Consider the following 25716-nt stretch of genomic DNA (forward strand, 5'->3'; position numbering starts at 1 on the left):
AAGGAGAAAGAGAGAGAGAGTACATGAGCAGGGGGGAAGGCAAAGGGAGTGGGAGAAGCAGACTCCCAGCTGAGCAGGGAGCCCGATGCGGGGCTCGATCTGAGGACGCGGGGATCATGACCGGAGCCAAAGGCAGACGCTTAACCCACTGAACCACCCGGGGGTGCCCCTGATGCAGTCCCACTTACTTTTTTATTTTGTTGATTGTGCTTTAGGGTCCTAACTGAAAGATCATTGCCCATTCCTGTATCAAGGAGGTTTTTCCTCTTTCTTCCAGGAATTTCATGGTTTCAGGTCTACGTATTTATATCTTATAATACATTTTGAGTTCATTTAGTGAGTGGTATAGGATAGGGGTGTGGTCTCATTCTTTTACATGTGACTATCCAGTCTTCCCAGTGCCATTTATTGAAGAGACTGCCTTTTTCAAGATAACATTTAAAATTGACTCAAAGCTCAGTCAGATGCTGTGATCATTTTACATTCTTGCCCAGAAGAATAGTTCTCAATAAATATTTGCTGCTTTGAGCTAAGTATCTTTTTGGAGAGCTGCTTAATCTGTGTTTCTCTTGCCCTGAACGATGCATCTTAAAAGTACTCAGATGCATTGGTCTTCGAAAATTTTATTTAAAGGCCTTTTCAGCAATTAATTGCACCTGCCAACATTTTTATAAGTTCTTATATTTCACAGAGAGGCACACATTGTTGTTTTTTTGAGCACATTAATGAGCACATTGTGGGGCCAGGGAAATCTTAAGTGAATTTAGGGCACTGTGCTAAGATGTCATATGTATTCACTGGATCCTACAGGACTCTGTAAGGTAGGTTCCATTATCATTTCCATTTTACAAATGAAGACTTGGAAGCTGAGAAGCCAAGAGGGGTAACCTTTTCAAGGTCAAATGGAAGTAGTGGAGCTAGGACTGAATTTATATGGCCTGTAAAGTCACAAAAGCAGGAATGATATCAATTTCCACTCCTCATTTTACTTATACCCAGAACCTAACACATCGAATGGCCCATTTTATGGATTAAAAGATAATTGAGGGATTCCTGGGTGGCTCAGTTGGTTAAGCGGCTGCCTTCAGTTCAGGTCATGGTCCCAGTGTCCTGGGATCGAGTCCCACATCTGGCTCCTTGTTCAGCAGGGAGCCTACTTCTCCTTCTGCCTCTTTCTGCCTGTGCTCACTCTCTCTCTCTCTCTGACAAATAAATATATAAAATCTTTAAAAAAAAAAAAAAGATAAATGAACATGTGAATGGGGGAGAAAACACTGAAGAGTAAATAGCCAGATAAGAATATCTCAAAGTGTTTATAATTTCTTGTCTGGCACTTAGTCCTTTGTGGATTTTGAGATATGGCAATTTATACAAATAAATATTTGGCATAACATTTCTAACATTATTATTTAACTGTTGCATCATGAACTGCCTTTGATTGACATTTTCTTTTCTTAATTGTCTTTTACTCCTGTAATTTTTCTTTTATAAAATACTACTCCCGAAATTGAAAGCAGCAAACCATCAGAAGCCTAGTTAAGCCTGAATACTGTTCAGCCTTAGAGTGTACTATTCCGTACACTCTAATTACATTATTTCATGTGCTATTTATTTTATTTATTTTGGATAATGTACCCCAGGAAATTTTTGACTCATGTTCATCTCATCTTCCAATAAAATACCCTAAGTCCATCTTTTTTATTCATTTTGCTAATGCATTCATGATGCCTTACCTTTCTATATATGAATAAAAATGTAATACAGACCTTTATCTTCACTAACTTCTGATTTTATTAATGTTCCTAATTCTGTCACATTTTGTTATATTTTAATCTTACCTTTGTCACTTCTTCTCTCTCTTCTCAACTTTATGTTAGCTCAAAAGATTTCATGAGCTTATTTTCTTCTCATGCCTCAAAACCATTGTAAAGAAATGGAAGGATGCATGATGATGTGTTTCCCCTATTTGACTCGAACCCCTACCTCTTGAGGTTGTTTCTCTAAACCCTCTCTATATTTTAATATTGATTTCAATTTAGTCCCCTTTTCCTCTCTATTTGGGTGTGATACGGAAACCCTACTTAGTGTTTATTTTACAAGTAAGCCCTGTATTATAGAAAGGAAACAAAACGTACATTGCTTCTGTTACCTTTTGTCCCTTTCTGCCTAAAAAAGTTAAAAAATAAATTCATCAGTTTATCTCACACTGAAACCCAAATACTTCCTTGACTTCAAACTTATACCCATTTTGAACAAACCACAGATATTCATTCCTAGTTCCCTCAGTGCTTCAGTCTGTGGCATGCAGAGTTCTCCTCTAAATGGTAAGATGTGTCGTAATTCTGCCGTATAGCGATGGGTTTTCACCTCCTGTTTGTTCTGGATGGGCCCAGTGCTGTTTGGTCAGGCTCTCCACCAGCCCTCCACTAGCTCAAACTAGAAGTTCCCACTACTTCTAGAAGTTCCACATTCATGCCCCACCACCAAAGAAGGACAACTTGGATGCGACCCATCGTTTATCACTCCATGTTGGTTCCATTCAGATTAGTGGAACAAAAAGCAGAGATGTGTCTCTACAGAGCCTTCTCAGACGCACAAGCCCAGGAACAAATTAACGCATTTGTATGTAACTCAGATTCTTTCTCTCTTGGCCTCCCCTTTGGTGTGTAGCCAAAAATCCCTCCCACACCCCTCAGACCTTTTTGTCAACATGGAGCTAGCTGGACTTTTCTTCTGCTTTTTCTAACTGCTGCCCACTTCATTTGCATGTTTGTTTGTTTTAATGGGGAGAGAAAGGGTTCTTGTCAAAGGAGCACATTATGTCTTTTTAAGCATTTATGAGCCAGTAAGTCTGCTTGCTGTAACATTTCATGGTATTTTTGGCTCAACAATCCTGTTCTCTCTAGAATGTAGAGCTTCCTACAGTTCTGTCTGTTGCCCTACTTGTGTCTCTTTGTCTTTCCCTCAATTTCTAACACTCTGGTGTAATTTTTCCTGGATTTACTAATTTAACTATTTTGATATCTACACTTCAATTTCCTTTCTCCATAGTGATCAATAAATATTTTCCCTGGATTTTCCTTCCAATCAGTATTGTCCTTCAGCATTTCTCTACCGTTCTCTGATGTTAACAGTTTTAATCTTTGTATAAAAATAAGCCTAGTTGTCAGATTTCCCAGTTGATCCTTTTTTATTTCATTTCATTTGTCATTTATATTATTTTGTTACAACCATCAAATAAGGACAGACGCTTACATCACACTGCTTGGATTCAGGCCTTTTCCTAAAAACTTTATATGTGTTAATTCCTCACAACATCTCCCCTTGGGGTGGGAACCATTATTAGAATTTGATTTTAGAAATGGGGACACTGGAGCACAGAGAAGTTAAGTAACTTGCCTAAAATCTGCCAGGACTCAAGTGGGGCCTGTTGACTTGTGTCCCTGGTTATAACCACTACATAAGACAACAGGATAATGATAATACCTCTTGCTATTCTAGTTCCTCATTTAAGCCTAGTAAATATCCAGGATGTTATTCCCCCTTCTGAAAGGATGACAGTCCATGATATAGACAGCTTGGCCTGGGTGTTTTGTGTTCTTTGTTGTCATGTTATTTCTCAGTCCCTTTCTCCCAGTCTTTTTACTTAAGTTCCTTTGTTTACATTAATTACACATGGCAAAAAATATAACTTTCCTCATTTCTATTTGCCTCCTGTGAGCCCTGGGAATTTGACTAATAAGGTCTGACTGAAAGGTTAAGAAGAATTTTAACTCCTAGGTAGGGGAAGAAGTAGACATGTCACCATTCTTGCGTTTTGTGATCTCTGCTGTTCATTTTCACAGTCCTGTCTTAAATCTTTTCTGGTATATTCTAGCTTTTGAATGCTATTGATTTTTGTGTATATTTATTTACAAAGAGAATTTATTTTTCTTGTGGTCTTCTACTTCTTGGTCTTTTGTCTTAATGGTTATATTAACCCTGCAAGTAGAGATTGGCAAACTTTTTCTGTAAAAGACCAGATAGTACAGGTCTTATGTTCTGTAGACCATAGGGCTCTATTGTTGCAACCACTCAACTCTGCCTCTTTGGTGCAAAGGCAACCACAGATGAAATGTGAACAAAGGAGTATGGATGATACGTAGTATAATTTTCTTTTCCAAACACAGGCAGCTGTATTTGTGCACTGCAGTCATATGTAACAGGAAGAAAACAAAGACATCAGGATAAAATATGAGTAATCTATTAAAAATTCTTTTCCTTTTCTATTAGTTTAGTTTATTTTAGCTAAGAATGAATGTGTTTATTACTCCATTTTTAATAGCAGAAGGATTCCGTTTAAGTACCCTTATATAAACATCTTTATCCATTAGCCTGTTGTATTATTTTCTGCTGTCTTGGATTTTTTTTTTTTAAGATTTTATTTATTCATTTGACAGAGATCGCAAGTAGGCTGAGAGGGAGGCAGAGAGAGAGGAGGAAGCAGGCTACCCATGGAGCAGAGAGCCCGATGTGTGGCTCAATCCCAGGACCCTGAGATCATGACCTGAGCCAAAGGCAGAGGCTTTAACCAGCTGAGCGACCCAGGCACCCTGCTGTCTTGGATTTTTAGCACAGCAGTTGATTTTGAGCTATACCAAAAATTGACTCATCTTGTTGGGTATTTTTTTTTTAATTGAGTATACATTCATATCATACTTCACCAAAATAAGTCATCAGTAAAGAAATTAACATAAGTAGCCCCTGTCCCATAATGGATTGGGATTTGGATCAAGCATAGATTGTGGCAGCCATAGTCTACCGTTACTTCTGTATTCTGCCATTTGTACACCTGAGCCCTTTTCCAAGAGAGTGAACTCCATTGGAGATGTACAGACCTTTCTGTGGATTTCTCTGTGACCCTTCATGATACTCTGTAGCTCTCAGAGATCACATTTTCTGAATGTTATATTTAATTGCTACAAGTGGTCTGTGCTTTCATTAGTGACAGAGCAAACTTTCTCACAAACAATGAATACATATGTATATATATTCAGCTTTCCGAGTTCACACTAAAAATTTTGATAATGAAAACTATTTTCTCTTATCTCTCTTAAGCTCTAATAAAAGAAAGGGTATATTCCCTTTTACCTTCTCGGATGGTTAATACTTTAAAATACCCCCGTTTGTGGGGGACCTGGGTAGCTCAGTCAGTTAAGTGTGCCTTCAGCTCAGGTCATGATCTCAGAGTCCTGGGATGGAGCCCTGCACTGGGCTCCCTCGTCAGTGGGAAGTCTTTTCCTTCTCCTTCTGCCTGCTTCTTCCCCTGCTTGTGTGTGTGCTCTCTCTCCCTCTCAAATAAGTAAATAAAATCTTTGAAAAAAAAATACCCCATTCTTAATCAGGTTTTGTATGTTGTGTATTTTTATGTAATTTTGCATTATTCTCTATATTTCTGTTGTTTTGTAAACTAAAGCATTTTCTACCATTTACCTCCACAACAATGTAATGATCTTTGTGGGTTTGGAAGCATTGTTATAAGGTTATACTCTCAAGCTGAGAAGCTTCATAAGCTGGTCCTAACCTATTACCTACCTGTCTTGTCCCCTACTTGCCCTATACGCCAAGCACCACAGGTATGCATTCCATTCAAGACTTCACTCAACCTCATATCACCCTAACTTTCCTGTCAGGAAAATGGTCATGAATGTGTTCTCTGAGGTTCTTTCTTTCATACCTTCCCAGGCAGAGGTACCTGCTTACTCTGCTAACACCGCCTGTTCCTCACTCAACTACTTCGTTATCTCTGGTTATCAGTCCCGTCACAAGCATCACTTGTCACCTCTCACCCAGTGCCCTGTGACAAACATATTGAGCCCATAATAATTACATGTTGATCTGAAGGAACACCTAGAGAGAAGGAAAGGCACTGGTCATCACAGACCCTTTAATCATATTTTTTTTTCTTTATCTTTAGGTATTCTTGAAGTTTTACACTGTGTGTTAGTAGAAAGTCCAGAAGCTCTAAATATTATTAAGGAAGGACACATTAAATCCATAATCTCTCTTTTAGACAAGCATGGGAGAAACCACAAGGTAAGGGAACGAATTTATTGCCATGGATGAGTTCTGGAATAATGTTAAATGTATTTTTAAAATAAGGTAACTTTTAAAGGTGTGTCAGCTGTGGCATATTTCTTGTTCCTTAATTATAGTCAAGGAATTATATTGCTGTTTAGTGCTTATTTGTAGCACCATTGAGACACTGAGCAGTTCTCAGCTCGCATTTTAAGAAAACTTAGAAGATACGTGACCTCGTGGCTGCCGTGTTCACATGGTTGGGTCAGAGGGAGCGTGTTCACATTCACAAGACATGCTGGGATACTCAAATCTGAATAAGGGAATTAGTCGGCTGGAAGTGCTTTTTCTCTTCAGGTTCTGGACGTCTTGTGTTCTCTCTGTGTCTGCCATGGAGTAGCAGTCCGTTCCAACCAGCATCTCATCTGTGACAATCTGCTGCCAGGAAGAGATCTACTGTTGCAGACACGTCTTGTGAACCATGTCAGCAGGTAGACTCAGACAGATATGGTCACCAAACAGGTGGCCTAACAAGGAATTCACGTTCTAGCTCTGTCGTTAAAGCATCGAATGGTCTGCTTGTTTTATTCAGATAGTTTACGTACTAGCCCAAGGAATAGTGTAGTTGTCCTGTCAGTTGGATGGGGTAATAGTAACAATAGGTGAACTGAGCAGAATATGCATTTATCACAAGACCATAAGCTTCCCTAGTCATATCCTGTGAGGCTGGCTTATCTCTGACTGACATCTTCAAGAGCAGGCTGACAATTCTACAGGCTTACAGTTAGATGTAATTATGTTTTGTGCTTTCTTAGAAGATGAGTAAAAATGCTACCCTTCAATGCCAACTTCAAAGTGGCTACTATATATAATAAAAAAACAAAAAAGCTGAGTTGGAATGTCTAAGATGTAATTCCATTAATAAATATAATAAAACTACATTTGGTTAGATGTCCCTTCCAAGGTATCAGAGGTTCCTTCAGCACTGTGTGTCAGTCACTATTTTCTATGCTTTCCATGTTTCCTCCACTGTGTTTGCACTGGGTTCAACTAGTCCAACTAGGTACACACTTTACAGATTAAAATGTTGGACTGTAAGTGGAACTCAAGTCTAATGCCAAAGGCTGAGCCCTTAAATACCAAGCCATGCTGCCTTCCTTATATCAAACAGTATAATAAAAATAATGATACAGCTTTCAAGTAAGAAAATATTTTGCTTGATAGTAATAATTTTATTATACTCTATCTAAGAGCTGTCCAGAACGTAATCACTGCCTTACCCTGTTTTAAACAAAAATGTAGGGTTTGGTGTGTATTTCTATATTGTGTTTTTTCTTTGGTTTGCCTTTTTTTTTTTTTAAACAGGGTTGATTTAAGACTTCTTGAGTGGCTCTTTGTATAACATATGTGCTGTTGTTGACTGCTATTTCCTGAGACCTTCACTAATCCTGAGCATTAACATAGGGTCTAAGTTTCTTAGAAATAGAATTAAATACAACTACCTAGAAATTCTTCTGCCCTCAGAGAGGCATTGAGAACAACAAAGCTGCTTATCCCCCTGTTCCTTTGCCAATAACATGGCTTTTCAGCTTGTACCTTACCTGATCCATGGCTTAGGAAGGAAAATGTCTGCATCTCCCAAATTAATAATAACTGCATGAATTCTACGGTCCTGTTACACTGAGTATCTCACCTTAAACATGATCAATGGTATAAAATGTGCTGAAAAGCAATTCAGAAAAAATAATCTTAGATCCCTGAGGGACTTTGTCAGGTAATCCAAAAAGCAGATACCCTTCACGGAATGTTAACTGTAGGCTGGCTATCCCCGCCTCCTGCCTCAGTGACTTAGTAATTTTGCAGTACTGAAGGAAAACATATATTTAATATATTGCGTTTTGGAGAAATGGGATGAATGTTCGAAATAGACCTAAATGAACACAACAGGTGGTTTATCCAGAGTTGCTCATGTGCTCTCCCTATTTCTTTGAAGCATGAGACCCAACATTTTTCTGGGCGTCAGTGAAGGGTCCGCTCAGTATAAGAAGTGGTACTATGAGCTGATGGTGGACCACACGGAGCCGTTCGTGACCGCCGAAGCCACGCACCTGCGGGTGGGCTGGGCGTCCACCGAAGGGTACTCGCCCTACCCAGGAGGCGGTGAGGAGTGGGGTGGAAACGGCGTCGGAGATGACCTCTTCTCCTATGGATTCGATGGCCTTCATCTCTGGTCAGGTCAGCACCATCCACGTCTTTCTCTGTGTGCGCGAAGGAGATCTGTTGCCCTTGCTCTTGGGTTTCCGAGAGCCATCCATGCTGCGTGTATTCAAATGTATTTTCTTCAGAAATTTACCATGGAAATGATGAGAGAGAATGTTAAGTACAAAGCAGAATTTCACTAGGGGAGAAACAAAACTCTTAAAATTATGGTACATTTCCAAAGACTGTATTGTTGATGAACAGTATGTGTGAAAAACGGCATCTTGATTCATAATTCACTGCAAAAAAGAAAGAAACAAAACAACACACCACATTTGTGTGTTTCCTATTTACTTTAACAGGTGTGTGTGAAGGTCTAGCTTCCACCAAAATTAGATCCTGCAAAACAATTGGAAGAAATAGAGAGTCTCATCTCCTCATAGATGACATAATATTGGGAATTGGTCATTTGTGACGCATATTGTGAGGTGTCAGTAATAATCAGATGACACTTTGTGTGGAACTGTTTCTAGAAAAGCATATATTTCATTTCACCAGCCATCAGCCTGAACTTTGATAGTGAGTACATATTAAGAATGAATGATAGGTAAAAATATTGTATCATTTTTTCTATTAGAAGGTACATTTTAGTCGGCTCCATTCAAAAGTTCAGTTCTTAATGATGTAGATGTTTCTAAGAAACTGGAATTCACGTGAATTCTGCAGACATGTGCTTGTGCTCATAAAGCTGCATTTAGAATACTGTTCTCATATTTTGTAACATAGTAATGATAGACAAAATATGGAAGATGTGTGTATTTTTGCATATAAAAAGCTGAAATCTGTCTTCTAGGGGGCACAAGTGATATTTATCAATGTTTCAGAGGAATGGTAGCTTATGAGGATTTTAAAAAGTTAAATTGAATTAAATCTGAGAGTTTACAGTAATGGGTTTAGAGATAGAAACATTTCACGTCATTGTATTTTATCCTGAGTATTTACTGAATTTTTTCTTTATTCAGTGCCTGTATTCAGTAGTCAGGAAGAGATGGGGCTTTGTTTTGGATGTTTCATCTAGCCCCGGGGGCATGTGGTTGGGGCCCCACATGTAGGAGGGGTGGCGTGTCTTACACACCATGCTGTTCTGGCCAGGCAAGTCAGAGAATCTGTTCCCACAGTATACTTTTCCAACTGACAGAAAAATGCAAAGAGCACTAACATCAGAAGGTCCAACAAACAGAAAGTAGAGGTAATGTCTTGTTTATAATACATGTGAATTCTCACGCTTCAGATTTTACTCTCTTCTCTCTTTACTCCTACAATGGCTCCAAGTGCCATGGCTACTCAGGTAAATGAAGGAATCATGTTAACTTGTTTTCCCATTTCCCATTACACAGAGATGGGGTGTGGGTGGGGGAAGAGTACTCTGATAAAATAATGCAGAATTGCTTCTAAATGTTTTAACCACACAATGCCACTTCATTTTCATTTTTGCAAGCTTTGAAGCTTTTTCTTTCAGCTCACAAAGAGAACCCAGCACTCACAGAGTTAACCTGTATGCATTATACTTTTTATTATAGGGTATCTGTTAAAGAAAACAGTAAGAATAACAACAGAAGTTTTCAGTGGATCTGTGAATATATCTCAGAGAGGAGGATAGGTTGGGGAATTCAGGAGAAAATCACTTGACACTTTCTATCAGGAAAAATTCAACTTTTTCTCCCCCCCCCTTTTTTTTAAATGGCAAGAAAGTATGTACCATGCCTTGCCTATAGTTGAAATGTGTGGTCTCTCAAGCTACAGGGGTTATTCAGTCAGACAACAAAAAGAAATAAGTGACATCAAAATTTTTTGGTAAGAAAGAAGTAAAACTTTCACTGTTTGCAGTTGACATGATACTATATATAGAAAACTTGAAAGACTCCCCCAAAAAGCTGCCAGAACTGATGCAGGAATTCAATAAAGTAGCAGGATACAAAACCCATGTGCAGAAATCTGTTGCATTTCTATGCACCAATAATGAAGCATCAGAAAGAATAATAAAACACTCCCATTTACAGCAGCACCAGAACTATAACATACTTGGGAATAAACCTAACCAAAGAGGTGAAAGACCTGTACTCTGAAAACTATAAAACACTGATGAAAGAAACTGAAGATGACATGAAGAAATGGAAAGACATTCCATGTTCATGGATTGGAGGAGCAATCTTGTTAAAATATCTGTACTATCCAAAACAAGCTACCTATTTAATACAATTCTTAGGAAATGCCAATAGCACTAGAACAAAAAAATCCTGAAAATTTATGTGGAACCAGAAAAAGTCTCCATATTGTCAAAACAATTTTGAAAAAAGAAAAGTAAAGCTGCAGGTATCACAGTTCTAAACTTCAAGTTACATTACAAAGCTATAGTCATCAAGACAGTATGGCGCTGACACAAAAATAGACACATAGATCAGATCAATAGCATGGAATAAAAAAAAAACAGAAATAAACACACAATTATATGGCCAATTAATCTTCGACAAAGCAGGAAAGAATACTTAATGGGAAAAAGACAATCTTTTCAACAGATAGTGTTGGGAAAATTGGACAGCAACATGGAAAAGAATGAAACTGGACCACTTTCTTTTACCATACACAAAGTAAATTCAAAATGGATTAAATACCTAAATGTGAGACCTGAAACCATAAAAATATTGGAAGAGAGGACAGGCAGTAATTTCTTTGACACTGGCCATATTAAATGCTTCCTAGTTTTAGATTCATAGTCAGCAAAGACAAAGCTGAATCATTTGGTGGCTTCTGACTCATTTACCAAGGTCAGAGTCCTAGTAATTCGGATTAATTTTCTTGGGGTCATTCTCCTGTTCTTTTTCTTTTTAATAGTTAAAATGGAATTCAGATCTGTGACTTCTGCTGTAGAGCACATTCTTTACCACTTAACTTGCTGTAATTTAAGGGTGCTGGCAGTTTTTGGAATGAGAATTAGGCTCATGAGCAAAAGTTTTGAGCTTTCTCTTCACTTACTCTTTCCAATTTCAACTATACACGGTGTTGTTACATTCTCCCCTCCGGGAAGGCAGAACTGGATTTTTGGGCACCCAAGTTCCAAATGTTTGTAAGGGAGGGCCAAAAGTATGAAAAATCTTGGTGCTTTGGGAGCATTTAAATATGGAAGTGTGGAGGAATGTCCTAGAACAGTTGAAGAGAAAGATGGGTAGAAATTTCTAGTCCAAGGGTGATAAATCAGACTGCTACTGTCTTTGTGGCTAATGCAGAGAACGGGAATGTAGTTGTCATCGGGTGTGATAGGTTTGCATAAATATGGCCTGAAAATGCTTCTAAGTGGATTCAGTAGTGTGAGTGCCATTGAAATTATAGACCTGAGGTTGTTCAGTATGATCCTTCTGTCTTACTTGCTTGTTTCAGGCATCACAAGAGAGTTTGCCATGGTGGTTTTTGGTCCTTAGCATTAGCATAATAATATCCCTGAGAGACCAATATATTTGGTGTATATAAATATATGTATAATAACACTTTCATTAGCTATTGATCTTGAGCTAAACAAGGGTGTAAACCTCTTTATGTGAGTTGCATTGCTTTTATATGATTTTTTCAAGAGCCATCTTTATTATACTCAGGGAATTTCAGGAGTAGTACTTGATAATGAATTTATTGCTTATAGATTTGAATATTGGTAAAATAAAACATTGACAGGTTTTAAAAAGTAGGTACACTCTACCAGTGTCATTTCAGATATGCTGTTGATAAAAAGTTTGGCATGCTGGAAATTTTAAAAAGATCTTATAAAAATGCAAATCTTGTATCATGAAATCCATCTTTGCCTTTGCTCAAATTGAGAAATTTTGTATGCGTTTGTGAGCATTGTTTGAGAGAGCCTTACCTTCATGTCTTTCAGTGTGTCCACAGAGACTAATTAGCAAAGGAGTTTTGACATTATCAGGAATGGGCGTAGGCCACAGGTTGGCCAGGGCAAGAAATGACATTTATCAAATAATCACTGTCACGCCTCAACTCATATCCTGCTGTTCTCAGGAAGCCAACCAAGATCTTGTGTGAAATAAACTGTAAAACAAATCAGTTGGCATGCATTTGTGTCTCAGCAAACAATGCACGGATGAACACATTTTCTGCTTTCCTTATCCCTGTTATTTCTATTTTATAAAACAAAAGGGATTGAATATTTGGAAAGGGTCCTGACATGCAAGCCCTGCTATGTCTGAGATGCTGTGTTCTTTTAAACCATTAGTTTAATCATCATAACAGCTCTGCAAGGTGACGGCATTTGGCTTCCAGGAAGTCAAGGTTTAGAGAGATTATGTAATTTGCTGATGGTCATACAAGTAGGAGGTGGTAAAGCATCTGTTGGAACGCAAGTCTCTCCCTGGAGATTTCTCTTTGACATCCTTCTGTTCTCAGCTTAAGCTGATTTGTGCATCAGATGCTGTCCTGCTCCAAGCAGAAGTTTCTCTGCATATCAGAAGGTCCAATTTACAATAAAGAGAGCAGCATGGCCCCAGGGGAGGGGGGAAGCAACAGTTTTTGGACAAAGGATTTAACATGTAGTATTAATTTGCATTCAAAATTTATTCTCTTCCAGTATTGTACATTGATTTGTCAGTACCTACTCAAATCTTTGCCTCGGAAGACGATTCTGTGAGGAAAAGAAATCACTGTCCTGACTATTTCTCCTCCATAGGCTGCATTGCTCGTACTGTAAGCTCACCAAACCAGCATCTGCTGAGAACGGATGACGTCATCAGTTGCTGTCTAGATCTGAGTGCCCCAAGCATCTCATTCCGAATCAACGGACAACCTGTTCAAGGAATGTTTGAGAATTTCAACATTGATGGCCTCTTCTTTCCGGTTGTTAGCTTCTCTGCAGGAATAAAGTTAGTATTTCTATGTGTTTTGGTTTGTGTCCCATCTGACTTCTCCTACTTTCACAGAAGACACTGCACTGCCATGCCCCACACTCCGCTAACCTTCTGCCCGCTCCTGTCTGTCCCCAGGGCATTTTTCTTGTTCCTTGGAGGAAGATTCACCCAAGAGAGGCGTCTTGGGAGGCTGAATGCTTTATCCACCTGTGCTACCATTTAGACGGGGAAGTTTGCTAACCCTACCCGGGATCCATGTCCTGAAATAGTTCAAGCCCATTTAAGTTTACTTGTTTTTTTAATAAGGGAAAATAAACAACATTGCATAAGAAAATATCGTTTATTTCCTTATGTTTCATTAATTTTCTTTTTCTCATCTCATATTTCCCTATCCCACTCCAAACCCCCATTTCTACAGAAACTAAATGGATTTTGTTGCTGCTGTTGTTCATTCTCTCTGTGTTACCCGCTACGTGTTGTACTGGTAAATTGTCTGCTGTGATCAGTTGGGTCAAGATGGTTTCCTCTAACTTGTTGCTGTCTTGCTGTTACCACATGGAAAGAGATAAATGATAATTCTTTGGAGTTCTACAAAGAGAACAAGCGATGGTCTGTTGTGATAAGGGGCTACCCTGTCACCTGTTAATGTGTGTGTGGCTCCCTCATGAGAGTGGCTCCTTATTATGACTGACCATCAAGTCACTCTGGGTATTCTTCCTATTAGAATTCTATTCATATGAATAAGTCATGGTTATAGAAGCACCATATTGAAGATGGGATAGAAAAAGCATGAAATACTATGTACCCATGCACCAATGACCTTTTCTGGTGTGTTTATACAAATTACATTTCTTTCTATAACCTTCTGGAGTGTTTCAAAACCTTTGTTTTCTTCATTTTTAGCCCTTTGCTTTTTTATTTTATTTGCTTATAATTATTGCCATTACTTTTGGCCTGGAAGTGAACCACAAATTAGAAAAAGAATTACAAGGAAAATGAAAATTTGGTTTTATTTTTGTAAGCTGAGGGCCTGTGGAATCAGTATTGTTTAGATGTGTTTTAAAAAGTGTTGTTCAGTGGAACTTGTTTTAAATTATTTTTAATTAAAGGACTTTGATGTATGAAAGATTTTAGTATGGTTTTGGGGTTCTTTTGTTTGTTTTTCATTTTTTTGTTTTTTGTCATCAAAGAAGGAATAAGGTGACTTTCTTCCACAAAGGAAATATCATTTGAGTTCCCTTTAAGGAATTTCCCTGGGAAGTGGGACAGTGGAAAGTGACTGTTTCTTTTCTTTTTTTTTTTTTTTTAAATCAAACCTCATGCAGTCCTATAATTTTAAGTATCTAGATGTTTAGATAATGTCTTCTCTTTCTCTGATGATTCTTTGGGCCTCTGGAGACATTAAATGACCAATTACCGTGCACAGATTTTTCTCCTATAGGAGTTTGATGCATGTGCTTTTGCAAATTCTCCAGTGACTAATAAGTTTTCTCAGATCCATCAATGTAATGTAATCAGCTTTTCCTCTCGTTGTGCTTTACCTTTTGTGCTTAGAGGCCCTTAGACTCCAAGGTGCTCACACTATGACGGCACTCGGGGGAACGTGTGGCTTCTGATAAGGTTAATTTTGTGCTAATCATTTATTCCATGTGTTTTGTTGGTTAGGGAGCTTTCCATACACCAGAGCTATACCTGACCCTGACATGCATCCTTTGTAGGGTACGCTTTCTGCTTGGGGGGAGACACGGAGAATTTAAATTCCTCCCGCCACCTGGGTACGCTCCTTGTTATGAAGCCGTTCTGCCGAAAGAAAAGTTGAAAGTGGAGCACAGTCGAGAGTACAAGCAAGAAAGGACATACACACGGGACCTTCTGGGGCCCACGGTCTCCCTGACGCAGGCTGCCTTCACGCCCATCCCTGTGGATACCAGCCAGGTACCCAGAGCACCTGTAATGGCGGCCGTTTGTACTGCTGTCCTCTTGTGCTGTTGTTCTGATGTGCAGTGGCTTTCGGTGGACACTCTTAACCGCAGCCCACAGGAACACATTTGCTAACACATCCCACAGTTTATATGCAGAATCAAAGAAAGTCTTCTAAAGTAATGCTTACCTTTATCAGATCCACTCACCTATTTGGTATTCAGATTCTATTCTGTAGTTTTAAAGAGTGATCTCAAGCCATTACATGGATTTCACGATGCACTAATGTGGATCACAACTGGGGGTAATGCATGCTTTTTCGAGGGTACACTTTTTGTATATGGTGGGCATGAAGTTTATTTCTTCAGCCATCCAGATACATTGTAACTTTGAAGCATGTTAACTGACCTTTATCTTAAGTAGAGATTGAGATCCTGGGCTCTGGAGTTGGAGCTCCTGGGGTCAGTTGCTTACTTGGGGACCTTGAGGAAGTCCCTCTCCTTGTCAGTTGGGTTGCCAAGAGTATGCTGGACAGAGTTCATACATAACAGATTAGCACAATACTTCGCAAACAGGCAACTGAAAAGTGTGAGTCCGTATTCTTTTCTGTCTCATAGATGTGAATGCATCTGACAATGATGGTGAATTAAATAAATAATTGCTTTGTCTTGATGCTGACGTAACTTTAGTAAGGTCAGTTATGCAAAGTTTTTGAAAATCCAAGAGATTGCCTCCAAAGTCTAACGTAGAGTTAACACCAGGCTAACTCAGAAGGTTTGGTTGTTGAGCAAATACTTATTTAGCTCCTGAATCCTGTTTTCTGCCTTATCATGCTGGCCTTTTATGTTATTGAGTGAAAGAAGCAAGCTTTTTCCATGGCTAAAATTCAGCTTGTTGTTCCTTGCCGCAAGATGGCAGGATATGTGGAATGCTACCAAATTTCAGTAGTAAACACGATCAGGAGGCTAGAAATGGACTGGAAGGGCCAATTGGATTATGCAGTGGGAGCACATGGAGGATTTCTCACGACACAGATTGTCTCCAGCGTTGTGGGGAAAGGAGCAGTGATAGCATGCTCCCTCAGGAAACTGTCTCATCAGTGAATGTTGTAGGCAGTCACCTGCTGTCTGTGGAGGGACTGGCTGTGGGGTGATACCTAAGTGCATTGCCAAACAGCAACAACCAACCCCTGACCCTGAGAACCAATCGTGTTCTTTACGAAGAGGTCATTAAACGTCTTTGAATGAGAACACGTAAAGATTGTTTTCCTTAGAAGCGTATTCTTGGAAACCACTAGAAGGAACAGAGCAGATTCAGGGAAAAACATAAATCACTGCAAGTATTTATAGGCTCGGAGAGCCAGTGGATTATCCTTTGGTCACTGAATTGCCTTCATTCTGGCCTATGTTTAATGGCTAGTTTAGCTGAAGAACCTGGGGGTGATGTCTCTTTTTAAGTGATGCCCGCACTGATGCTTACATCCCACATCCATGAAGCCATTGTTCTTAATGGTGACTTGTCCCCACCAATACCCCCGTCTTCCTTCTTCCCCACTTTTGTTCATAAATTCACTTGGAAACCTAAACTGTCCCACCAAAACATCCTCAAATTCCCTAAACAATTTTCAGATATACCTTGTTATATTTTTATAACTATGTTGGAAGGGTTAGAATCTAGTTATATTATTAACATCTTCTTGGTTTACAGTGGTTTTACTTGTTTCAGTTCACAGTGAGGACAATTAGCATGGTTTTATTGCATTTGCTTCTGATGTGGGTTTTCTTTATTATTTTAGATCGTGTTGCCTCCTCACCTAGAGAGAATAAGAGAAAAACTGGCAGAGAATATCCATGAACTTTGGGTTATGAATAAAATTGAACTTGGCTGGCAGTATGGTCCGGTATGTAATTTTGAAATTTATTTTCCGATTTGTTAATACATCTTTCTAAAAACATAACTTTTTCTCACTCATCCTGCTACGTGGTCACATGAATCGATTAGATTGATTTTTTCCCCCCTACACATTAGTTTTTGTTCAGTTTTTCTTTACAAGAAAGAATGACATTATTGGTGTGTTCACTGAAGAATAGCCTCGTTGCCTAGACAATTGAAAAGTCATCATTCTTGAGGCTGAAAGTTATATTTTTAAATCAAGGTTAACATATACAGACAATAGGGATTGATTTCTAAGCCACTGAGGGGAGAAAAAAAAATTTCATTGAAAGTGAAAGTGAAAGTTGAAAATGGAAAGAAATTAGTCATTTTCCTTTTCCGTTATCTAGTGCTTTGCTTCTTTTAGTCTTAACTGTGTATAACAGTCAGTACCAGGCCTGTGGGCAGAGGGCCACAGTTGTTTTCATAGGTGGAAGACAGGATGAGATATAATGATTGAATGTATTTCGAAATTATTATTTAAAGATCATAGTGGGCGCCTGGGTGGCTCAGTTGGGTAAGCATCTGACTCTTGATTTTGGCTCAGGTCATGATCTCAGGGTTGTGGGATCGAACCCCATGTGGGGCTCCATGTTCAGCAGGGAGTTTGCTTGCGATTCTCTCTTTCCCTCGCTCTCTGCCCCTCCCCCCATGCTTGTTCTTGTTCTCTCTCTCAAGTAAATATTTTAAGAAAATGAAGATCTTTATGGTTTGCAAATTAAATTTATTTCTAACAATTTTCTACAATTGTTTAACAATTTTTAACAGTTTTCTGTGTTACCAGTGTATCATATACCTTATTTTTGGCAGGGCTGTGGCAACACTTATATTTTTATAATATTATTAGTCTAAGTATCCCAAGATTATAACGCTGCCGTATACATTTGACTGACTATAGAAAGGAGTGTTTCACCTTGTCATAGCTCATTGCATTGAGCTTTGAATAAAGAATATTTTTTTATTAGTGCTGGTGGTGACTACCATATGATACCCCACACCACTCCCTCACTTTTATATATCTGTTTAGAACTTCCCATTTTCACATAAACTCTCACAGGTCATTGGGTTAAATTTTCTTAACAGCACACAGGGCTATTCTTTCAGTTTTGCTGGCGATGGCTTCCCTGAGTGTTGGGCCTTGAGAGTGGTCGCAGTGCTCTTGAGGAGCTCAGACTGGGGTCCAGATTTTCTCGCTTTCTCTCTAGGACTGTTTTCACTGTAAGACTTGCCAATGCTCTTATGGGTGGCCGAGGTGGGAGGTGGCGAGTTTCACTGTTGTGTGCAGGGGGAGGAGAGATCTGGTTGTGAGACATGTTTTAGAGTTCACGTTCGGGGTATGGGCAAGAGAGGGAGGGAAGTCTGGGCAAATTTCTGGTTTTAGCTTGGACACCTGAGAGGACATTGGTGTCTGTGATTCTCCCGTATACAGAATAGAGGCGAAGTGAACATGACATAAATGGGGAGCAGATTATTTCAGGACTTGGACACCTTCATTTCTACTTTGATGTTTAGAATTCAGAGTGAAATTTTCTAAACATAGATTTCGTTTCTGGACCTACGTGTTTAATCAAGTAATATGCTTTTGTGTAAGTCCTGTTCATTTGTAAAGATCACCAGGAAGAAAAAATATGTTATTTTTAACTTAGTGATGCCTGAAGAGTTAGAAAAAGTTCTTGCTTAGGTTGTGTCCTGTCTAGGTGGGATTTCTAGAACCTGATAGTTATTCGCATAGAGTAATTTTTTTTTAAGTTTTTATTTATTTGACAGAGATCACAAGTAGGCAGAGAGGCAGGCAGAGAGAGAGAGAGGGGAGGAAGCAGGCTCCCTGTGGAGCAGAGAGCCCGATGTGGAGCTCGATCCCAGGACCCTGGGATCATGACCTGAGCCGAAGGCAGATGCTTTAACCCACTGAACCACCTAGGCGCCCCACATGGAGTAATTTTTGTTTGCCAGCTGTCATCTTGGGGCTACAGCATAGTGATGCCTGTGGCATCTAGGTTTCTGAGAAGATAATCTATTTACAAGTGCAAGGATCTAAGACATCTTTCTCATTAATTCATTCCTAAAATCTTGAATTTTGGCTGATAGACACTTGCAAGAATAAATATGAAAAGTGCCCATAGGCTAACTGATATCGTTAAGGTGAAGGTATGATTTGCGGTATCTGTAGGTTACTCACAGTGGGTGAGATGATCCGCTGGAATCACTGTGAAGACTTTAGATCAGTCATTTATCTTGTCAATTGATGTCTTTAGTCTGGCTCTAAACACATAAAATTACTACACATTAAAACTAAGAACTACACCTTTCTTACACAGACTTCATTTCAATGTATGAAACATTTGTTGGGTGCCTACCATGTGCCAGGCATGTTCTGGGTGATGGGAGTACATCAAAGAAGAAAAAAGAACAGAATTTCTCTTTCTTTGGTCTTACATTCTAGTGCTAGGAGGTAGACCGCAAACCGGCAAGTGCGTGTCTGGTTCTGCCAGCAGGTGGAGTTTGTTATGGAAGAAAATGAAAGTGTAGAGTGAGTAGGCAGATGGTCATACTGGGAAGGAGAACAGGATGACCCTGATTGGGAAAGTAAGATTCAAGCAAATGTTGGAGGAGGCTGAGGTGGGGAGCATGTGGGTGTCAGGGTAGAACCGGCTTGGGCCCTGGGGGCCAGGAACTACACTGAACAGAACAGGGGCCCGAGGTTAGGCCAGGTTTTACCACTGATCATAAACATTAGCGTGCCTGGGGGCTTATGGGGACAGCTTTGCTGGGATGATGAGCTGAGCTGAGCCTTCCTTCTTGCTTTTCCCCTTCATTTTCCTGCCATGCAGTTGGATTGCCACGGCTGGTGTCTGGATTGGAGATGATTATCATGAGGATTTTCTGTCCCATTTCAGGTTAGAGATGACAATAAGAGACAGCACCCCTGTCTGGTGGAGTTCTCCAAGCTGCCTGAGCAGGAACGCAATTACAACTTGCAGATGTCGCTGGAGACCCTGAAGTGAGTTACTTACCTTTTCCTCTTTTCTGATCTGCCTGTCCTGAGACAAACAAGGTATCAATACAGGTTAATTCAGTTCGAATTAAGTTAATTAACTCAGAACTTTTCATAATGCCCAGGGGGATTGGATCAGCATTTGTTTGGAATTAGACTTTTGACCCTGCTATTTTGTGTCTTTATGCTTTATAAAGTATTTAGTGAAGAGCCTTCTATGGATATTTTGGGCATTACAGAACACAAGGATTTTCTGATCAGATACATTGCTGTTTACAGTGTGGGCCAAGGACCAGGTCTGTCACAAACTATTTTTGATTTGTGACAACATAAGTAAAGATACTAATAGGAAGTGTTGAGAATCTTTTATGCCAATTTAAAGGAACAATTATATGTGTTATTGAATCTCATTATTTATAAAATGCAGGCTTATATTTTATATGTCTTCATTTAAAAATTTTAATTTTCTCTAACAAGTTTTATTTGTGTTTTATCAGAGAATCCGGCTACAATAGGCTAGAAATTAAAAAGAAATTGGCCTTTTATCACAGATAGTTTGAGAAACACTGCTCTAATATATTTTAAAGATGCTGAGTTAAGATAATTGTTTATTTTGCTGATGGATTTTTCTTTCATATGATATGGGATCTGTTTGTTATTTCCCTGACTTATTTAACCATGCCATCTTTTTTTGTCAGAGAGTGCCTCGGGACCATTTCCCTGAGAAACACACTTTGAGAAAAGCAACCTTAGACAATTCACCTATTGTCTTTAAAGGCAGATTCACTTTGCAGTGACCCTGCCAGTTGCATTCAGGGAATTTGCTGCTTATCATTGCAAATGAAAGAATGTGGTGGAGTAAAATGAAGGAAAAGAATTTTAATACAAACAGTTTAGAAAAGGGGCATCTGAGGTGGAGTAAAATGAAGGAAAAGAATTTTAATACAAACAGTTTAGGAAAGGGGCATCTGGCTCAGTCAGTTAATCATCTGATCTTGATTTTTCGCTCAGGTTGTGATCTCAGCATCATGAGATCGAAGCTTGTGTCTGGCTCCGTGCTGGGCATGGAGCCTGCGTAAGATTCTCTCCCTTTCCCTACGCCCCTCCTCTCTTTCTCTCTCTCTCTCTCAAAAGAAAAGAAAAAAGTCCAGAAAATATTTTTGAGAAGACCATACCTTTTCTTAATTCCTTTTCTGTCCTTGGTGGCCTCTAGAACTAGATTTATTCAAATAGGTCACTTACTCTAATGCATATTTATATTAGGCTTATATCCTTGTGTCTATTTTTGTTTGTTTCAGTTTTGTTAAGAGTAAGGAGTTGTTCCCCTCAAAGTAATTTTACCAAGGATTCAGAACATAAAACTTCACCACTGTTTCAAACTTTGGGTTTTGGGTTCAGGTGTCTTTCTTCAAAGATGTGGTTCTAATAATCTTTATGGATGTTAACATACTGGGCATTGAGTGAGTTTAGTTTCTACTAGTAATTTGAAAGGGCAGGGAAATATATATTAATCAAGTAAGTTGAGAATCTCCCAGAGATAAAAATGGACAGAGCTTGCCTGCGATGAAGAATGCACGATGCGTGACTCTGACCTGTGAACCCCGTGTTTAGGGTCCCCTGACTTCCTTTGTATTCTTGGTTAGTGGCTTGTACATTTCAGTAAGTGATTCACAGCAGCTCACCATTCGCTTATCTTTTACAACAAAATGTTTTATTGAAAGGTCAAGGTCTAAGATAATTCAGTTAAATTTGTAGTACATTCCTTGTAATTTTAGTGATTGACAACTAAGCCAGCTATTGCAAAGGACAAATCCCAAGAAGCAGGGAAGTGGAGAAATTTCCTTATTTGCATAGTGTGTGGAGTCTGACTGCCTGTAATCTGACCTCATTCCTAAAGAGGGTCTGGTGGCTGATTTGATTAATCATCACAGTGCATGTACTGAGGTGCTGTTGCCGATCATGAATGCTAATGACCTTGTCCCTGAGCTAATCCTCAATACTTTACAATGAGCTGATTTAAAGTATTTCTTTAAAATTAGAACAAGAAGAACCCCTACTTCTCCAAAATTCACACTTAGCCCAATCTCAGTAGTTGGTGGTTTCTTTCTGTGTTCCCATTAGAGCCTCGTTTAGTTGATAGCTCCCAGAGCAGAGTAGGTGAGAACGCAGGCTTTGGTGTTAGATGGTACGGGGTCAAGGATTGCTGCTCCAAAGGGAATCTTAGCTTTTTCTTCCATCACTGAAATGGGGTCATAGTGGAATGGAATGGAATGGAATGGAATTGTGGTAGGGACTAAATCCTATAATAGTGATCAAGCTTGGAGCACCATATGTCTGATACACTTCACAAAGGTATCATGGGAAGGATCAAAACTTTATTCCTTTGAATTCTGAAGAGTGCCGAAGTAACAAATAAGCAGAAGATTACTACAGAATATCCCTTATTTTGGGCTGAAGGGTGGTTTCACGTGGATGTGAATGTTAGATGCTTTGTCTGTGATTTAGACTGGCCAGTTATCTGTGTGCTACAGAGTCCTGCAGACTTCCGGCTCCCTCTCTTGGGACAACCTAGTACTTCCAGCAGACCTGTTAGCCCTGTGCCCAATTTAGGCTGTGCCACTAAAGGTTTAAGTTCTGTTCTACTTAACAGTAGTTCCTGAATTTCAGATCTTAATTTTGGAATAATTGACTCATATTTAGGGAATGAATGATACAGTGATTTTTTAATCAACATCTTATATTTTCATAGAATCTTTCTTTGTAAGTTAGCAAAAATAGAGCAAGACTAGAACAATATTTTTCTTCTGGTCAGTAGGTTGTTTTTTTTGTTTTTGTTTTTTTAGATTTTATTTATTTATTTGTCAGAGAGAATGAGCAGGGGGAGCTGCAGTCAGAAGGAGAAGTAGGGTCCCCACTGAGCAAGGACCCTGATGAAGGACTCTTGATCCCAGAACTCTGGGATCATGACCTAAGTGAATGGCGGATGCTTAATTGACTGAGCCACCCAGGCATCCTTGATCAAGCAGTTTTTTCCCTAAAATTGTTTGTAGGAAATGCGATGTGTTTGTATACATATGTAGGGAGGTATGAGAAGCATAGGGACACAGGGACACCAAGGAGAGCATAGGAAAGAGAGAAAAGTAGTTAAGGAAGAGACATGATTTTTTCTAAAAGAGCAGGTTTTCCTCCTAACTTTGTACTTTCTTTTTGTTTGTTGTTTGTTTTTTATTTTTTCAGTCTCATGCTAGCAGCAGTTTTCCCGATCTCTGTTGTGATTCTTGACATTGAGCCCTGGGCTCACTCCTCTCTCTGTTGCACGGTCTCTAGGCATTCTTATCCACACCCATAACTTCTTATCACACCCATCACCCACCCAAACCCACACAGTTGCTGACAGCTTCCTAAATGTGCATCGTTACCCCCAGACACCTGTTCTGTGTGTATCCCATTCCTCAGCGGTATTTTCCCTAGATCGGAGGCAGCTTGACCCACAGCGTTACGTCCCCTGTGAATGGCATCTCTGTTCATCTGCTGCACAGGCCAGACACCTGGGGCTTATCCTGGACTCTTCCTTATGTTTGATCCCTGCATCCAGCCAGTCAGTGGGCACAGCCCATCACCAGATCCTCCCCAGCGCATCTCCAGTCTGTCCCCTCCCCCCCTTTCCACAGCGCTCCTCTTGGTCTGAGCCACCACCGCAAGTCCCCTTGACTGCCCTGAGAATCTCCTCACGGGTCCCCCCACTTACTTTCTTCCAGTTCATTCTGTGCACAGCCAGAGTTCATGCGCCTGTACCTGGGCACACTCACGCACACGGTGCTTGGGACCGTTCACGGCCTTCCCGTTGCACTCATTGCAGGAGTCTGCGCCAGTCCTTGGGGTCTACGCCGGCCACTTCTCAGCGCATCTGCCCAACTCCTGTTCTTGTTCACTGTGGTCCAGCCCCCGTGGTCTCTTCCCTCCAGGGACTCAGATTTTTTACCGCCTCATCTGTGCTGTTCCTTTAGCCTGAAAATTCTTTATCTGATGCTTAGATGGGCCCCTTCCTACTTTTACTTTCTGTTTCTACTTGAGTGTACTTCCTGGATGAGACCTTCCCCACCCCCTCTCCTCTTCTCTTCTAACACCTTGTAACATTTTTTTTTAATCGCTCTCGCTACCATGTAACATTTTTTTTTAATCGCTCTCGCTACCATTTGTAATATTATTCTCTGGGGTTATTTACTCTTTGCCTTTCTTACTAGACTAAGCTACACGAAGGTAATGATTTTCTTACATGATTTTTCTACATGATTTTATTTTTTATTTTTATTATTTTTTTTAAGATTTTATTTATTTATCAGAGAGAGAGGGAGAGAGACCGAGCACAGGCAGACAGAATGGCAGGCAGAGGCAGAGGGAGAAGCAGGCTCCCCACCGAGCAAGGAGCCCGATGTGGGACTCGATCCCAGGACGTTGGGATCATGACCTGAGCCGAAGGCAGCTGCCCAACCAACTGAGCCACCCCAGGCGTCCCCATGATTTTATTTTTTTAAACTCCCCATCCTATACCTGCCTTTTTCAAAAAAAGATTTTACCTAAAATTAATTGTGATAACAGTGTGTGTGTGTGTGTGTGTATGTGTGTGTGTGTAATACACACAGCTCCATTTACCTATACCAGCTGTCTTTCTGTCTCTAGATTTTCATTTTTCAGATGTTGTGGAGGAAAGTGTGAGTGAATTGTAGATACTTGCCACATGCCTACTGTGACTAGGCCCTAGAAATTCTGTAATCCAGAAGGATAAGCCATTGTATCTTATTTTGCTGGGTTAGGAGAAACCATTATTGCTGTGGATAGTGAATCATGTTTTCCATATAAACCTAGAGGACTCTAAAGGATGAGTTCTACAAGTGAATTGTAAGGATCTTTCTTGGGAAAATCAATGGAATTCATTCAGGGGAAGAAAAAAAAATACAGAGTATCTTAAAAAAAAAGAGTGAACAGTTGCTGGCAAACAGGGACCCTGATGTGTCATTTGAAAATGAAATTTTTTTCTAGACTACAAAGTCCCCTACAGGATTAGCAATATCTGGGGAATTTGTATCTAATAAAGGTTGCTTTTCAAACCAGGGGTAAAAGATGAATTATTTAGTAAATATTTTATGGAGAAGTAGATACCCATCTGGGAAAAAAAAATAAAGTTAAGCTATACCTTAAGCTAATAGAATCCCCTCACCATCACCCCCACACAGGAAAGCATGGATATTTTCCTTTAAATGGTTTTACAAATGGGGAATTTCTGAATGCCATATAAAACCCAAAAGCCATAAGAAAAGGTGGAAAATTTTCAGTTATATAAAAACAGATTTGAAATTCTGCTTAGAAATAACGATACAAAGAAAATAAAAAGACAGACTAGAGGGGCGCCTGGGTGGCTCAATGGGTTAAGCCTCTGCCTTCAGCTCAGGTCATGATCTCAGGGTCCTGGGATCGAGCCCCGCATCGGGCTCTCTGCTCAGCGGGGAGCCTGCTTCCCCCTCTCTCTCTGCCTGCCTCTCTGCCTACTTGTGATCTCTGTCTGTCAAATAAATAAATAAAATCTTAAAAAAAAAAAAGACAAACTAGAGAAAAACATTTGCAACTCATATCCCAGACACAGGAAGAGCTTCTAAAATGCAATTAAAACCCTATAACTAAAGGGAAGTTGAGCAAAGAATATTTTCACAG

At 39.6% G+C, this 25716-nt stretch overlaps 1 protein-coding gene across 7 annotated transcripts in view; it reads left to right on the forward strand.

The window, feature by feature from the left end:
- Nucleotides 1-25716, forward strand: part of RYR2 (ryanodine receptor 2) — a 738653-nt gene that overhangs the window by 416327 nt on the left and 296610 nt on the right. For all 7 annotated transcript variants that reach the window (XM_045087357.1, XM_045087359.1, XM_045087360.1 and 4 more), the window contains 7 exons: nt 5957-6075; nt 6415-6548; nt 8051-8292; nt 12983-13175; nt 14879-15095; nt 16876-16980; nt 19910-20013. In XM_045087357.1, coding sequence (XP_044943292.1) covers nt 5957-6075; nt 6415-6548; nt 8051-8292; nt 12983-13175; nt 14879-15095; nt 16876-16980; nt 19910-20013 — 1114 coding nt within the window. The remainder of the gene's footprint in view (nt 1-5956; nt 6076-6414; nt 6549-8050; nt 8293-12982; nt 13176-14878; nt 15096-16875; nt 16981-19909; nt 20014-25716) is intronic.

This window comes from Mustela putorius, unplaced genomic scaffold (assembly GCF_011764305.1).
Source record: "Mustela putorius furo isolate JIRA1106 unplaced genomic scaffold, ASM1176430v1.1 tig00001118_pilon_pilon_pilon, whole genome shotgun sequence".
Taxonomy (NCBI): Eukaryota; Metazoa; Chordata; class Mammalia; order Carnivora; family Mustelidae; genus Mustela; species Mustela putorius.